The sequence below is a fragment of the Panthera onca genome, chromosome F1 (assembly GCF_046562875.1).
Source record: "Panthera onca isolate mPanOnc1 chromosome F1, mPanOnc1 haplotype 2, whole genome shotgun sequence".
NCBI lineage: Eukaryota > Metazoa > Chordata > Mammalia > Carnivora > Felidae > Panthera > Panthera onca.
In genome coordinates, this window is record NC_138355.1 from 21,875,635 (window position 1) to 21,890,056 (window position 14,422).

Consider the following 14,422-nt stretch of genomic DNA (forward strand, 5'->3'; position numbering starts at 1 on the left):
AAAAGAGAGGAGAGAGGAAAGAAGGGAAACTTAAGTAAATCAAAATTCTGCACGCTGAGAGCTCGCTTGCTTATGAATGTGTTTACAGATAAGCAGCCCCACAGACCAGCTGAATCATGCTGGCTGAGTAAAGGTCTTTCCCCCAAGCCTATCAGACAGAGTAAATCTGTTCAGAAGTGGGACAGGGAGTGCCTGTCACTCTGTGGAAACACACATCAGATAAGATGATTAAATCCCCACCAGCAATGTGCAAGCACCCAGAGGCCCAGACTTTAGACCGCCAAGGTGCCATGCAATTTCTAGGCACTTCATCTAAGAAATAAAATGAATTATTTCTGTTTTCAGTTCTGTCCTCCTCTCCTCCAGCCTGTGCGATTACTACCCTTGCATCATTAATAAAAACAGCCACCAGAATTTATAGGGGGTCATTCTTCCAAGGATCTCAGCACTTGGAGAAATAAATCAATCAATGTTATTTATTGAGCATATTCAGCTAGGAGATGTGGGGAGTAAAGCAAACATGTATTTAGTATGTACACTCTCTTAATTCAAAAACTTTTGGGATGGCTTAGAAAATATACCTTGTGGGGAGGCTATACAGCAAGGTGACAGCAGAAGCTGGATTTGGCGTGCTTTCTGGAGTCTGGCTGCCTTGGTTCAAATCCCATCTCTGCCACTTCCCAGCTGTGAGGGGTCGGGAATGCCATTTACTCTCTTTTAGCATCAGTGTGCACATCTGTGAAAGAGGGGCAATATCAGGCTGCTCTGATGGTCAAAGATGGGAAAGGACGCAGGCTCGCAGTACATAATGCTCAAGTGTGGGTTGTTTTTATGGCATTAGATGGTTCCTATGTTTAAGGAAAGGGAAGAAAAGCAAAGCAAAGGAAAAGGAAATACCCACGTGACTCACCTGCAGAAGCACACTCTTTCCTGGAAACAAGGAGAAACTTATCATCCAGGCCCTTGCATAAGGGTCATTGGGTAATATAGTGGAAAAGTCTTCAATTACAGTTTTACGGCAGACGTAGATAAGCCATTCAAGTGGGTATTTCTTATACAGACCCTGTATAAAAGCAGAGAATATAATAACATCACTCATTGCCAGAATGCCTGTGCCTGGCTGGATCACGTGGCCCAGGTACCTTGTTTCTAATGATGTAACTCATTACAGTGATAGAGCTTAGAGGTACCTAAGAGAATAGCTGGTTAACGTGCCCATTAGACTGTCTTTTTCAAATAGCACATCTTAAGTGCACTTTTAGCAAGTATGGTTTGCAGTCAATTCCTAGTTGAATTCTTTAATGGGGAACCAGGGTGTAGGACTGCCATAAGGTTTTTAGAGACAGATATGAGGAAGGCAGAGTTTATATTCCAGTTATATCCAAAGTATAAGATGTGGATGGGCAGAAAGAAAGGTAGAAAGAATGTTCTAAGAAGTGGGAGCAACACGTGTCTAGGCACATACTCATAGACACAATGATGAGCCAGCCTGATGTGCATGTTCCACATCCAGTCTCCTGGTCCAATGCCCTTTGTTTGTTTCTTCTTTTAAAAACAACAGCTCTATTGAGATACGATTCAGATATTGTAAGGTCATAAGATTCACCCCCTCTAAAGTGCACAATTCAGTAGTTTTTATTCAAAAAGCTCTGCATCGATCACCACTACCTAATTGCAGAATATTTACATCACCCAAGAAAGAATCCTGTACCTATTGGCAGTCCCTTTCCATTCTTCTCCAAGCCTCCACCCTTGGCAAACACTCATCTATTTCCTATCTCTGTGTATTTACCTATTCCCCCGATTTTTGTACAAATGAAATCATATAATATGTATGACATACAAACATCATATGATTTAAAAATACAATATTTTCTACCATTATGTGGATTTTCTTTTCACTTTCTTGATAGTGTCCTCGAAGTACAAAAGTTTAGAATTTTGATGAAGTTCAATTGATCTACTTTTTCTTTTGCCGCTTATGTCTTGGATGCCGTATTTAAAAAGCCATACACTTATACCTAAGTTTTCTTGTAATAATCTTAACAGTTTTAGCTCTTACCTTTAGGTTTCTGATCCATTTTGAGTTAATTTTTGGACATGGTATGACACAGGGGTCCAACTTCATTCTTTCACATATGAGTGTCCAGTTGTCTTAGGACCACTTATTCAAAGACTTTTCTTCCTCTAAGAAGTTGTATTGGCACAGGTGTCAAAAATTGATTGACCATAAAAATATGACTTGATCTGGACTCTTTATTCAATTGATCTGTATGTCTAACCCTATGTGAATACCACAGTGTATTTATTATTGTAGATTTGTAGTAAATTTTGAAATTAAGAAATGTGAGTCCTCTAAGTTCTTTTTCTTTGCCAAGATGTTATGGCTATTCTTAGTCTCTTTATTTTCCATATGATTTTTGAGGTTCAGCTTGCCATTTTCTGTGAAAGCACAAAAAAAAAAGAGACCTGGGATTTGATAGGAATTATGTTAACTATATGGATAAGTTTGGGGAGTATCATCATCTTAACAGTATTAGTTATTCTGATCCATAAATAGGGAATGTCTCTCTATTTAAATCTTTCATTTCTTTTGATGATGTTTTGTGGGTTTTGGTCTTAAAAGTCTCACATTTATTTTGGTAAGTTTATTCCTAAGTATCTTATTCTTTTTTGATGCTATTATAAGTGGAATTGTTTTCTTAATTTCATTTTTGGATTGTTCATTATTTGTGTATAGAAATACAATCGATTTTCCTATATTGATCTTGCATCCTGCCACCTTGCTGAACTTGTTATTAGTTCTAGTGCTTTTTTTTCTGTGTGTGGCTTCCTTAGAATTTTCTATATACTAGAGCATATCATCTTCAAATGTAGTTTTCTTATATTCTTTATTCTTAGTGACTCTTCTTCAACCAATGCATTCTTGTTCCTGCTGCCTCCTGTGGGAGGAGGAGAACTTCTTTATGCTCTTACTGGAAGTATCTGAGAAATTTATTGCAGAGACAGATTGGCCTTCGGAAATATGGATCACCCTTAGCACTGTCTGTGGGCAAACAAAGGCATTCAAAAAGTAACATGGTAAGAAGGTGAGAATAATCAATAATCTGTGGTGTTTGTTCAAAGTTCTTAGCCTATCTCCCAAGTTCTCGGCTGTCTCCATTCAATGGTAACAGTAATTGGATCGGCATTAATGAATGAGAACTCATGCATAGCCTCCATACTCGCCCCCATAGCCATTCAGTTCACGCTTCCATAGTGCCAGGACTAGGACTGCCAATGAAAGAGATTAGCTTTTAGCAGTTGACCAAGTCATTCTGTCTGGTTGTTTAGTCCCTCACCCATAGTAGATGTTCTCTGCTGGTTGTTCACATGTAGTTCGAAAACCTTTATGCTTCCTGTCCACTTCCAGAGATCCACCCACCTGCCTTTTTCACAGACATTCCTTGTCTCTGATAGTCTAATCTTTCTCCTTCCAGGCCCTTAACCAACTAACCAACCATGTCATTCCACATTGCCCACGAGTTCATCTATATTTTTACCTTAAGTCAGTTCTTCCTCTACACAAAGTTGATGACTAATTGCACTTAACATCAAAGCTCTGCCCATGGGGAGGATTTCCCCCTCATCACTGTCCATCACAGCTCACCTATGAATGAAGCTGGACCTTTCTACTTATCTGTTATCTCATCATAAAGGCCGTCTGTTAAGCCACAGATGTGAACTATAGGAGATACACGAGTGCAAACTGATTGATGGCATGGGGCTCTGGGCTACCTGCTTGATTAGCTTATAGTGTGCTCTCCAGCTCTGCTTGTTTCCAATCTTGGATGTACCATATCCATCTTAGAATGCACTGCCACAGAACTGGCCCCACCTTGCGACTTGTGGGCTTTGCATGAACCCAGTTCATGATGGATGGCTCTGGTCATAGGATCCCTTGTATCTCAGGGTCAGAAGCTCTGTATTTCCCAAGGGCAAGTAGCACATCAGTAAATGCTTATTGATGGTGATCATCCTCTGTTTTAGGTGGCAGGGACTTTCTCCAGAACCCCAGAAGTCTACATTGTGATTTATTAACTGGAGCTTCCCATCAACTCTGAACACTATTTTCTCCCACCATAGATGGCTCCGGTACCATAGGGTCTCCTAGGTTATATGGCTCATGTGTCAGACCATTTTCTCAAACCTGGTCCTTCTGCTGAGCTCTTTCTTGCTCTGGATACTACTCAAAGTTCACAGCCTTTTAATGTTATACAGCAAATGGGTGAAGGTGGTATTTCCAGGCATAGAATATGCTGCCTCCAGAACCTGAAGAGGCCATTAAGACTTATGCTACTTTCTCAGTAGTTGGAGGCATAAAATACAATTCTTTGTTGTTTCATTTGGAAGGGATGTTCTGGCATTCTCCAGAACCTGTAGATCCCTAAGAAGTTCACTAATATGCTGGGGTCCTGAAGCTTTAATCTCCACTTTCTGAAACACATGTATTTTGCCAAGGCTTCCACATAGTAGCCACTTCTTTTTCATCTGGTCTTATTATCATGGCATTGTCAATATAATGGGCCAGTGTGATGTTCTGTGGACTATCAGACATTTCATCTCCTTGATAGTCTTATTACAACAGAGGGCCAAATCATTAACAAAACCTAAGACAAGACCATAATTACATACTCTTGTCCATCTCACATGAATATGAACTGCTTTGGGTCCTCTTTTCTTGTAGGGATGGAAAAGAATGCATTCACCAGATCACGGTCATTTAATATGCATTGGAGGCTATATTCATCTGCTTTAGTAAAATCACATCTGGCTCTGCAGCTACAACTGGGGACAGTACTTGATTAAATTTACAGTAGTTATTCACTCAGTCATGATTCATTCCATTTTTATAGGGGCTATTCTGGTGAATTAAATGAGGATTTATCATAGATCATCACCCTTGTATTCTCTGAAGGTAGCACTAATGTCTACCATTCTCACCAGGTTGCAATATTATCTTTTTATTTACTATGTTGACTTGGGGTGAAGGCACAGTTGCACCAGTTTTCATTTGGCTTTCTCTACTAAATTTCCTACTGTACAGGTTAAGGAATCAATACCAACTCCAAGGGTTTATGCCAAACTCCAAAAAGTATGTCTATTCCAATTATACCAGCAAATGATCATCAGGTGGGCCTGTGATTCCAGGAATCTGTGAAGCCAGACCTAAGGATTCCAGGATTCAATTACTTCCCTGGCCCCATACAGCCCTTCTGTATGGCAATACTCCCCCCACATTGATCTTTAAGATTCGACTGTAACAGGAGGGTTATTATGGCATATTGAGTCCCATATTGGATATCAATGCTAATTCTGACTCCATGTCCCACAGTCCTTGAAGAGTTTGGGTACTGCTTTTTCCCAAATGGGCTGTTGCTTGAGTAAATGGCTACAGTCCATTGGCAAAAGGACTAGAACATTTCCAACTGAATACAATTGCTATGGAGTTGCAGGATTCCTTTTCATAGAAATCCAGCATCTCTTTCTGCCCCTGGTGTTCTGGGTCTGAGAACTGACTGAAGTTTGGAAACTTGACAAAGTACCACGGATTTTAATTTGAGAGATTTCCCTCAGCCTTCTTATCATCCATTCTTGATATCCTTTGCCTGTGTAAATTAAGAAATATCCCCTTTGCTCATCTAACATGCCTCTGGAAATACCAAGTTCCATGAATATCACCATAGCTCTTTGAAGGTTAGACTCTCCCTCTAGCCAAAGCCAGATACCGCTTAAATATTGCCACATATTGTGATATCAGGGCCACCTTGCTTCATTACAATAGTTGCAATTGCCTTGTTTCTGAGGGTTGAGTGCCATCACCTGGACCTTTATTGTTGGAGGATCTAATCGGGCTACTAGAAAGCCTAGTTCTGTATTAGCCTGTCCTATCTTCAGCCTTGGCCTATAGAGAACAGCTATCACTGAGCTGACCCACGTTCACCAGGTATTCCTTGGAGTGTCCTTTAGGCCCTCCCATGGAACATACTCCACTGGCACGTTTATGGCCTGATACAGTATATGCACTCTGTGTGCCAACTTCTTGGAGCTGTTTGATCTCTTGATTCACCATCCACCATGGCAGTTCTGGCATTTCTACTTCACATAGTGTGGGTCTTTGCTTTTTCCAGATCCTAACAGCCCTTCTAGTAACAATCATCTCCAGGGCCTTTGCTAAGGCATCAAATCATATAAAATGGAGACTATTTCAATATTGATAAACTCTTGATTATCCAACCTTATGTTCCACACCTCCTGATCAGGTACTCCAGGATTCAGTCCCATGCATATGCTAGTAGCCTCTACAGGGACATGTTAGCTATGCCATAACAACTTTGGTGTATACACTCCTTCCATAAAATTCTCAGTGCATCTCTAGTCTGATTGTACCGGAATTTGATTTTCCTTATTGGATTGTTTGCCAGGGGAAGGGGTAGGGGATATTTCCTTAAGCAGGCAAGCAGTGTCTTGTAATGTGAATGTCTTAACCGAGGTCTCTGCATCATCTTCAAGGAAGGGGAGAGCTATGATCTATCAAGGCCGAGGGGAGGAAGGGACTTCTGAAGGTCCAGCAAGTCAAGGTACTAAGGTCTACTCAAATTGCCCTATTCCAAGTCTCAGCACCCTACTACTTTCCCATTAGGGACCTGCACTTGGCATAGGAGACTTACTGAATCTGAGAATTCAATCCTATCTGAAGCTCTACTACTTTAATGATTAAGTCCTGAGCCTAGTTTTCTATTCTCCTGGTACTCTGGCTGTAGGAGATTAGGGTTTCCCCAAATGCTACTAAGGCCTTCTAGCTTTCATATTTTGTCTGGAAATGATGATTAATCATCTGAGCCTGTCATTATTTATCTTTCAAAAATCAATGGTGCTCAGCAAATCACCCAGTTCCATGGTCCTTATAATTACCATCTCCCTTGTCCCTCTCAATCACAAGAAACACTGCGCCACACCATGTACCCCCTTCTATGGATATCCCACATCAGTCTACTGCTGATGAAAGTTAACAGTCACACAGAAATTACCCTTCTTTCAACAGCTGCACTGCTACAATACCTCACAGGCTAGTTCTACCCCAGCTACAACCAGTGATGGGGTTTGCACCGCCAGAGAGCCAATGACTGACCCATCTCTAAAGTCCCATTTTGAAAGTCAACTTCCTAAAACTGCTTTTTGTATCAAAGAATTCTTAGGCGAGAATTGGCTGCAGAAGGTTTACTGGGGAGAGTTCTTGAGGTATACATATGTGAGGAAGCGAAGAAGGCAAGTTTGGGCAGGAAGAGAAACGCACTCGTATTGAGGTTGTAACTGAGACCGAAGCAGATTCTATGGGGAGTTCTAGAGCCTGAATGGCCCTTCAGAACTCTCCTAAAGTGAGGCAAGAGGGTTAGGCTTTTAAATCTCCAAGCAGGCAGTCACTGGCCATGGGCTACCCGGGAGATGTGCAAGAGGGAAGGCTTAATTTTGGGCAAGGCAGTTCCTACTGACAAACATAGCTGTAAACTGTGAGTGGTCAGTAGATATTCTAAGAAGCTAGGCCATTTGTGTATCAATCCTGAAGAGGGGACGCTGTTGCCTACCACAACATCTGTCACAATGACCATCGCTATTATCACCCCACCAGGACCACTGCCTGTCTTTGACATTTTTACCAGACTGGAATTTCCACACCTTTGCAGACAATATTGCTTATTCTAGATTTGGGATTGCTTTTTAGAGCAAAAAGAAAACACCCTCCTGCTACAGTTCCACCACACATGATCCACTAAGCTTGGCTGGCAAGTGGAGGCCACGGGTGACAACCTGATGCCAATTAGCAATGGGAAAGCTAGCCTAGCCCTCTGCTCTGTTGGCACTGCGGTTGCACAACGTTCCCTTTCTTTGGCTCACAATCTGACAAAATAGGTCTGGAATACGAGAGAGAAAAAATTTAGTTTGGCATTACAACTTCTTGACCATGACACTGTCCCGATTAATAATCACCTTGAAACTCCAGGTCATCACCCTCTAATTAATGTTGCCCCTCTCCTGTAGTATCCTGACTCTCAAGCCTCCGGGGTCAAGTGAGAACCCCAGTCTATCTTAGTCCCATCAGAGACAGAGAGTAAGAGAGAAAGTGACTGTGGCAAGGACTGACTACATGTTCAATAAGCCTTTTCCCTATTTCTCCTTGACACACTAGTCTGTATTTGCCGGCCTCTTGAAGTTCAGTAGAGCAATGTGCCTGAACTCTGGACAAAGGAAGCAGACAGAGATCATGTACCCACTCCCAGACCTGGCCCGTGGATGCTTCCACATGCAATTCTCCTCTTTCTTTCCTCTCTTGTGAGAAGCCAGGAAAGGTATGAGGAGTGAAGACTGGAGGCTTAAAGTGTAAAGCACAAGTATCCTCGGATGTCTGCTGGGAAGAAAAGCTGTCCAGAGGAGCTATTCCTCCAAATCAGACTGTTATACAAAGAATCATTTGTTGTTATCCCAGTGGCATTTGGGTTTGTTTGTTACAGCAGTTGGCTTACTCTAATACAGGGATAGCAAATGAATGTGAGCAGAGGGAACCCAAGGGAACCTGAGTTGTGTTTCTCACCAGCTCCAGGCACTGATTACTTGGTTACTTTTTTTAGATTCTCAGCACCCACCCAGTGACTTCAGCTAACCAAAATCATCATTTTGAAAATAAATGAATATTCATTTGAATATCACCTTGGTGGAAATAAGAAGAGTCAGAACCTCCCTATGATCAGAAGGGTCTTAATGAATCTAAGATGTGTAGCCTGTTGCTCTTTGGACACCATGCATGGAGTTCTCATTAGGTAGAGAATGACCTATCTTTTCCCTGCCCTGCCCCAAGCTTCTCTCCACAGCATGAGCAACTCTGTCTAGAGGGCTGTATCCTGCATCTATTCAGAAATGCATTTCCTTTTTCTTCCAAGCAATACAGAAACTGATGGTCTGTGCACAGGGGTTTGGCCAGGGGCATTCCCCAAGACAGCATGGGCACATCAACCTAAGGCAAGAAATGTGGGCTCTGGGGAAACATTTTTGCACTTAACCATGCCAGCCTGGCACTCCACAATGTTCGCACTCCTCCAATTAAGCTGTTCAGTTCTCAATCATCTGGAGCTGCTGCCAACTGCTGGCTGCTGATAGTCAGAGTGGCTGCTGCCCGGAATGTCAGCAGTTCTGCTTTTCTGCCTCTCCTGGACTGGCTCTACTACACCCTTCTTCCCAGCCTCCCCATGACAGCAAGCCGCTAACTTCCCTTCACCCGGGTGCTATTAAGAGAGACACCTGGGAAGGTGCAGTGGGGCTACTAGGCTGTGATTTCTTTTGGTGCTTGTAGTCTACACCTGGTACTATACCATTCCAGCACTTTGAACACCACCTCATGCAAGTGAGGGGTCAATTCTTGTTCCTGGAGATATTGAACAGCTTGGGTCGTGGACAGAATGCCTGCTGAACATACATTCCCTGCTAGCCTGAGCTGGTGCTCTACATATATGAATCTTTACATCACCCAGGAAGATAAATACTATATATCGATTTTACAAACAAAGCTGTTAGGAAAAGCTAAGTCTCCTGACAATCTATCACTTTCTTTTTCTCTCTTCTCATTACCAACACCCTGCATTAGAAATATGTCATCTTAAAAAAGAAAAGAAATGCATCATCTTCCCTTGACCTTGTAAAATCCAGCCTCTGGTTTTTGGCATCTAGATTCCTTCCTCTAGACATGTGTTGTTCAATATTATACCCATTAGCCACATGTGGCTACTGAGCACTTGAAATGTGGCTAGACAGAATCAAGATGTACTAGAAGTGCAAATTACACACCAGACGTTGAAGACTTAGTACAATAATAAAGAATATAAAATATCTTAATACTGTTTAATACTGATTACATGTTGAAATGATTATGCTTATATTTGGCTATAAGTCACATAAAATACACTATCCAAATCAGGTTTTCTTTTCCTTTTCAATTTTTTAAAATTTTATTTACTTATTTTAATATGATTTATTGTCAAGTTGGCTAACATACAGTATATACAGTGTGCTCTTGGTTTTGGGGGTGGATTCCCGTGATTCATCACTTACAGCTTTTTCCTTTTTTAATGTGGCTACTAGAAACTTCAGAGCTACACGTGCGGCTTGCCTTTGTACCTCACAATATCTATGACTTGGATAGTGAAGTGTCTAGAGATTGACCAGAATGTTCTGTTACAGGCACAAACTGACCATGACACCTGCTGCTTCCCATAACCAGTAGGACAAATCCCATGGTCCTTAATATGGCTGACAAGTCCTTCCATGTTACGTCCCTCATCTCCCCTTATTTCCTGAGCCTCCACATTTCATTTTACATTCCTGCTAACCTCTGCATGGGGGTGCTTCCTCACCACCACCACTATGTTTCTAGCACCTCTACTTTGTTCATGCTCTTCCCTCTGCCTGGAATGTCTTTCTCCCCAGGAGTCCCCTGGAAAACTCCTTCCTGTTGGTCTTCTCAGACTTGATGACTGCTTCCAGAAACCTTCTCTAACCCTGCCCCTTGGCCCAGGGCCAGGATAGGGTAAGACAGGCAGGGCCCCTATGGTACAAAGTTTAAGGAGGTGCTTCTATAAACCCTAGAGTAGCACCTCTTTACATTTGGGGTCCCAGGTGCCTCTTCCTGTGAAGTCCCTGTGGAAGTCTGTGGCTGTGCTTCAGCAATGTCTTAAAATTATCTTGTGTGCTTTATTCACTGGTGAAACTCTGGCAGCGTGTTTTCTACCAAAATATTGATCGTGACACTCAAGAAAGAAAACTTTGTCCTGAGGGAGCACTCTGTTTATCAGGCACTGTGCTATGTGTTGGGAATTCAACAATGACATAGCCTATGATCTTAAAAATCATCACAAAACCTTGTTATGTGCCCTCTGCTTTCCTACTTCAAGTAGAAACTTCCAAGTTTTGAAATACTGACTACCTGTGCAGCCAGCTGAAGTACAGATTCTCAGGCCCCATCCCAGAGTGTCTGATTCTGTAGCTCTGCAATGGGGTCCAGATGTTCTATGATCAAATTTAGAGAAACATTCCTCTACTACATTCCTTTAGCTTTCATTTGACTATTATTGAGTGCCTACTCTGTGTAAGTCTTTGTGCTAGGGGCTGTCAAGGAAACAAAGATAAATCAGGAAAGAATAATGTCTTATAGACTCCTAGAGTTTATGGAATGTCTCCATATGCGCAATTTTGTTTGATCAGTGGATTAAAGATTATCTCCCTTTTAGAGATAAGACCTATTTGCTCAAAATCACACATAAGTAGGTAGTGGGGACTAGGATCAAGGTCACAGTGAGAAAGCAGTGGGGAATGGAATCAAGGTCACATAGCTAAGAAGGTAGTGGGGATGACGGGAATTGAGGTCACATGGTAAGTAGTGGGGATTGGAATGGAGCCCAGCCATGCCTTCCCACTTGACACAGGAGTTTGTCCTGCAAAGGTGATCTTGAGATGCACTGGAATTTCATACCTAGGGACATGAGCCCACCAGAAAGAAAGGGAGGAGGAGAAAGGAAGAGGATTCTGGAAGCCAGCTCATGGAGAGAAGAGGGGAAGGCCAGCTAGTCTCTGGCTGCTACTCAATCCCAGTGTGATAGGGGCAAAGGTGGGTTCTCCTGCACCTGTGGGCCTGAAGTGAGTTCTGGAATCCTCTTAAATTCTCCTCCTTTCACCCTTCCCTAGCCCCAGGAACCCATCCTATCCCAGCAAAGGTAGGAGGTCCTGAGACAGCCTGACTTCTCTATAACACAGGTGTCTTTTTACCCCATTTCCCCTTCTTCCCCAGGATGGCTCGGAGAACAGAGAACATACTTCCCTAGTCCCTGCGCCCCTCCCCCAAGCTTGCTGAGTAGCCCAGGGCCCCACCCCTGACAGGCCTAGGCAGGGTGGGCATGGGGGTAGGTAGTGCAGGGCAGCGGGCAACAACCCCTCAGCACTCCACCCCAGGCCAGCCCTCCCCTCTCCTGAGGCTGGGCTCCCAGGGCTCTGGAGACCAGGTTGTCAGTTAAAGCAGACCTGACAGCTGACAGCTTTCCAGAACAGCAGGAGCACGGTTAGCTTTCCTTCAGGTTTTTTTTTTTCCCTCCTCTTTCTTTCCCCTGTTGTTGCAAGACTGGAAGCCTGACTGGAATTTAAAGCAAGGCGCTGGGATAAAAATGTATGATAGCACCAAGCCCTGCTCTCTTGGCTTCCTCCTCCGATTGGCAGCTGTCCGCTTTCTGGGGTCTGAGAACAGAACACCTGCAAATTGTCAGAGGAGGGGTCTGAGGCAGGAAGGGAGGTGACCCCGTACTCTGAGGCCTGAGCAAGCCTTCTTCGCTGGGGCGCTGATCATGTTTTCACTTGGGGCACAGAAGGAGCAGGCGGCCCTCCTGGGAAGCACCTGTTATCTGTCCCCAGGTCCCCAAGCCCTTCCCCTCTCCCGAAGTCTGGAATGCCCAGGAGGCTCCTGTGCCTGCCGCTAATCCATCCCACTCATGGAATCTGTCTGTTCCCCTATCAGTTCCTGCTTATGGCAGATAGATAAATAGATGGATAGATAGGAAGGAGAGACTCTAAGCAGCTTAGATAAACTATCCTATTTACATCTCTGGGTCCAATCTATCAATCCATCGGTCTGCCCATTGTGTTTGTGTTCTCTCTCAATCTGCCACTTCAGCCTCCATTAACCATTCATCTGTCTTCCTTTTGCCCTACACTTTCCCCTTCCACCCCCCATTTCCCAGCATCAAAATAAATCCAAAGCTGAGACACAATGAGGCACGCCCTTCCATTCCACTCCAGTTATCCCGGAAGGTTGGCCATGGCAGCTGACACTGGGGGCTTCCTTCCACTCACCTCCTCAGGAAATATGCAAATAAACCGTTGGAACACTCAGGGGACAAGCACCAACAGTCAGGTCAGCTATGAGGCTGCTCCCAAATTCACAGTTCTGCAAACAGAGCCAATTGAGGCTCTCTTGGGATAAAGGGGGTGGTAGGGGATGGCAGTGGGCTGGGGCAAGGGGGAAGAGGAGGACATTGCATATCTGTACACAAAAGAGTTGGACCAACTATTAAATAAAGTGACAGAGTGGGAGGAGAAAAAAAGGTAGGAATTTCACAAATTTCAGAATTAGTACTATTTGTTGACATTTAAACAGTTCATTTCTGTAGATCCTCTCAACTTCATATTTCACTGCTAACAGCATAAGGGGCTATTTCAAATGACCAGATTCCCAGTAAATGCAGTGAAAATTCATGATATTAATTGTATATAAAAGTGTTTTAATGAAAGAAAGAAAGAAAGAAAGAAAGAAAGAAAGAAAGAGAGAAAAGAAAAGAAAAGAGGCCACCAGCTTCAGCAAATCAAGTGTCAGAGGCACTTAAACAAATGCAAGGCACATAAATAAACAAACAAACAAACAAACAAACAAAGATAGAGCCTCTTGCCCTTTCCTTGAGACCACCAGGCATCTAATTTTGTTTGGCCCAGAAATCCCGCAAGTCTCCAGCTTCCCATTGCCCTATGAAAACCACCGTAATCCTAGTCCCATCATCTATCCCAGGACCCACGTCCCTAGCTGTTGGCCCTGGGGTCTCCTCTGGTGTCTACACATTCCTTCCATTAACCTCTGGATAGCTGTAAGCCAAGGAAGGCAGCACCTCTATCTCAAGACCCTTAAAAGGAGGAACTCAATAAGATATGGTAGGACTTAGTTTAAAATGAAAAATATAAATTCTGTGATTATCCCGATCCTCTGCCACACAGGTCAGAAACATGGGTCCACCGGGGGGTGGGGGGGCTGTTCCACCTGCCCCCGCCATAGGATGTGACTTGCCACGGGAGGGCAGCACCGTCCTGGACCCTGTGAAGTTTGAGGCAAGTACCAGAGGGGATAGAGGGGCTCCCAGCTGCCGCACCCCGTACGCCAGCAGATCTCATGACAGCTTTCAGAACTGCCTGGAGACCTGCGTGCCTATCGACACTAGAGGCTGCTGGTGATGAATGGAACAGAGAGACAGAAGAAGTAGGCTTGAGGAGGGTGGGACCCTTTCCACTCTCCAGGGCTAGAGAAACTCCCAGGAAAAAACCTCTAGGCCCCACTGCAGCCCAGGAAAATAAAGGACAGCTAACAACATTTTACTCGTCCACCATTTAATAGATATTGGCTGGCTCAGTTTAGGGGCATGTGATATTTATTTATAAGCATACACTAGTGAATATCAGAAGATGTCAATAACTAATTATGAGCCCGGCAGAAGAAGAAAAGGCCCATTCCTCAAACCAGCCAGATGCATGTTTGAAAGGTAGTATTTTTAAAATGGGAGAATACTGGTCTCACATACATTATTTT

The 14,422-nt window shown here is 43.5% G+C and overlaps 1 protein-coding gene across 1 annotated transcript in view; it reads right to left on the reverse strand.

The window, feature by feature from the left end:
• Window positions 1-14,422, reverse strand: part of LOC144614867 (uncharacterized) — a 344,843-nt gene that overhangs the window by 5,710 nt on the left and 324,711 nt on the right. Inside the window, exons 10-12 of the mRNA XM_078440778.2 lie at window positions 2,063-2,442; window positions 911-1,063; window positions 582-736 (exon numbers count right to left, since the gene is read on the reverse strand). Of these exons, the coding sequence (XP_078296904.1) occupies window positions 582-736; window positions 911-1,063; window positions 2,063-2,128 (374 nt within the window). The 5' untranslated portion in view covers window positions 2,129-2,442. The remainder of the gene's footprint in view (window positions 1-581; window positions 737-910; window positions 1,064-2,062; window positions 2,443-14,422) is intronic.